Source organism: Pestalotiopsis fici (genome assembly GCF_000516985.1).
Source record: "Pestalotiopsis fici W106-1 unplaced genomic scaffold PFICI_Scf_12, whole genome shotgun sequence".
Taxonomy (NCBI): Eukaryota; Fungi; Ascomycota; class Sordariomycetes; order Amphisphaeriales; family Sporocadaceae; genus Pestalotiopsis; species Pestalotiopsis fici.
Genome location: NW_006917102.1, coordinates 1,455,392 through 1,458,104, shown reverse-complemented (window position 1 = coordinate 1,458,104; position 2,713 = coordinate 1,455,392). Strand labels below are relative to the sequence as shown.

The window sequence follows — 2,713 nt, the reverse complement described above, 5'->3', positions numbered from 1 at the left end:
GAGAGCGGCTCCGGTGGCTATGGCGGTGATGAAGGTGGTCACGGTGGCCAAGGTGGCTATGGAGGCGGCGAGAGCGGCTCCAGTGGCTCCGGCGGCTCCGGCGGCTATGGAGGTGGTCAAGAGGGTGGATATGGTGGCGGTAAGGGTGGCAACGGCGGCTACGGTGGTGGCGGTGATGGCGGCTATGAAGGTGGCAAAGGTGGCTACGGAGGCAACGACGGCGGCTACGAGGGCGGCAGCAGCCCTGACTACGAGGGTGGCAAAGGTGGCTACGGCAATGGAGGTGGCGATGGAGGTTATGAAGGTGGCAAAGGTGGCGATGGAGGTTATGAAGGTGGCAAAGGTGGTTACGGAGGTAGTGATGGAGGTTATGAAGGTGGCAAAGGCGGCTACGGAGGTGGTGGCTATGATGGTGGCAGCAGCCCTGACTACGAGGGTGGCAAGGGAAGCTACGGCAATGGTGGCTACGATGGTGGCTACGATGGCGGCAAGGGAAGCTACGGCAATGGTGGCTATGATGGTGGGAGCGACCCTGCCTACAATGGCGGCAGCGGAGACTATGGCAACTCTGGAGGATACGGTGTTAATGGAGGCGTCGACCCCGTCATCACCAGTCCTCCCAACCCCGAGTATACCGGCTGGGGATACGGCTACGGCATTGGCAACCCGACGGGCTCTTTCGAATTCGAAGTCACCGTCACCACCACTGAAACAACAACAACTACCACCAGCGCTGACCCGGAGCAGACCAGTGATGATGTCGACCCAACTGACGACGATGGTTCGGGCGCGGACCCGACTGACGACGACGGTTCGGACCCGGACCCTGTCCCCACCCAGGGCGGTCTGGTCTAAGATGTCCCGTCTATCCCTTCCCACAGGCCGTCATCTCTTCTCGCTTCCTGGTCATGACACTTGCCTTGTGGGCTGCATTTCCTTGCTTCGGCAAGCGTGTGTGTGTGTGCGTGCGCGTGTGTTGTATTTGTGCATCGACAGCAGGGGTAGTTAGAGGCCTAGAGACTGATCATCGATGGGCATTATCGCATGTATCCTAACTTTACTACGTATTAATGGTTCATATCTTTTTTGGTTTTCCTACTTCGTTTCTCCCTGGGACAACAGATTTTTTTTCTCATGTAGATACAGAGGGCTTTACAGTTGGTGTGTTTCTAAAAATTAGAGCTTCGTTTCTTGGTTGACAATTACAAATGTCTTCTCGTAACATGCGCATATTAGAATGATTGTGACAATTCGAACTTGCTGCCGTTATAGTGAATGTAATGGCAAGCAACTTGTCTGAGTTGAGTACGTACATGTATTCTCCAGCAAGAATACATTCTTGGGTTCAATTCACTTCTGAGTGTGCTTATGGGCAGCCACAAGCTATGACTATCACCATTTATTCGTGTATTCTGAGACTAACTTGTATTTTGCTAATTAAACTGGCATTGTCTTATACCTGAAAAAACTTGTGGATCGATGGTCCAGAAAGTTGGAGAACGGCTGAGTTATAATCGACATTCAAACCACTACAAACATCATGATATTTGTATGTCATAACAGCGTCGCAATAAGGCCACCATTGAGTTGGTAAATCAAGCACTATCATCGAAGGAACTGTACAAGGAAAGAATCATAACAATGCTATTTAAGATGGGGACTTGATACCCTATTCATGGGATGAAGACGGCTTGAATGCTACAAATAGCACAGATATTGTTAATCATAATACCATAGTGCTTTTAAACAGGGCATATAATTATCTCCATACAATACTGCCGTCAAAGAGCCGATCAAGGAATGCGTGCTGATTGCAAGAATTGCTAACACTGGCAATGGCAACACGTTGCTTGCAAATAAATCGCATTGAGGTGTTGTTTGTTTTGCATCGGTTGATTAGCTCATCCGACACTTTAGATGCCCTCGGCTCTTGTCATCATGTTTGATGGTTCATCAAGGTGTACATATATGCCAGGACACTGCTGGTCGTCGGCGATAGAAAAGTATGTTTTGGCCAACACATGAACTTGGAAGGGAGAAAATAAAAACTCTGCCCTTCTCCGCCACTGATCTCTAAGGGGAGTCATCAGTATATATATCAACGTCGATATGGCACTTGTGCACCATGTTCACTCCTCCCCTTCCCATACTCAAAACTTTTCTGCATCAGCAAAAGATATAACGCTTGACCTAACAGCCACTGTCGCACCGCATATCTCCAGAGAGGCAAAATGGGAAGAAGATCCAAACACTACGAATGATCCTCCACCTCGTAGAGGGACGGTGCGAACGTTCCACTCGCGACACAGACCAACTCGTAGAGCCTTGACTCTTGGAAACCCTCTTCGTTATCCGCTCCTACGACGTGAACCGGTCATGCCACCAACGCCGCGCTTGATACCCATCGACCTATTATGGGCTCGGGAAGAACAAAGGCGCAGCTCCAGCTCTTCAAACAGAATCAACAACCACCACAGCTCCCTTTCCACGGTGGACACCCATACTCGGGACCAGACGACGGTAAACCATGACCATGGCTCAAAGTCTCCCCTCCAGGCTCCCGTAGTGTCTCCTGGCCTACTTCCCGAGCGGGATACTCGGGTTTTTACACCAGCATCAGAAACATCGCTCACTCTTCCTTTCCGTCCCGCTGAGGAAGATAAAACTCACGACAGTACCAAGCCATGTGACACCCGTGGCCCGGTATTACCAT

General features: G+C 50.5%; 1 protein-coding gene across 1 annotated transcript in view; it reads left to right on the top strand.

Annotated features, from left to right (window-relative positions):
• Positions 1 to 855, top strand: part of PFICI_14189 (uncharacterized protein) — a gene marked incomplete at both ends in the record, with an annotated part of 1,366 nt that extends 511 nt beyond the window's left edge. Inside the window, one exon of the mRNA XM_007842770.1 lies at positions 35 to 855. Coding sequence (XP_007840961.1) covers positions 35 to 855 — 821 coding nt within the window. The remainder of the gene's footprint in view (positions 1 to 34) is intronic.
• Positions 856 to 2,713: the final 1,858 nt, after the last annotated feature.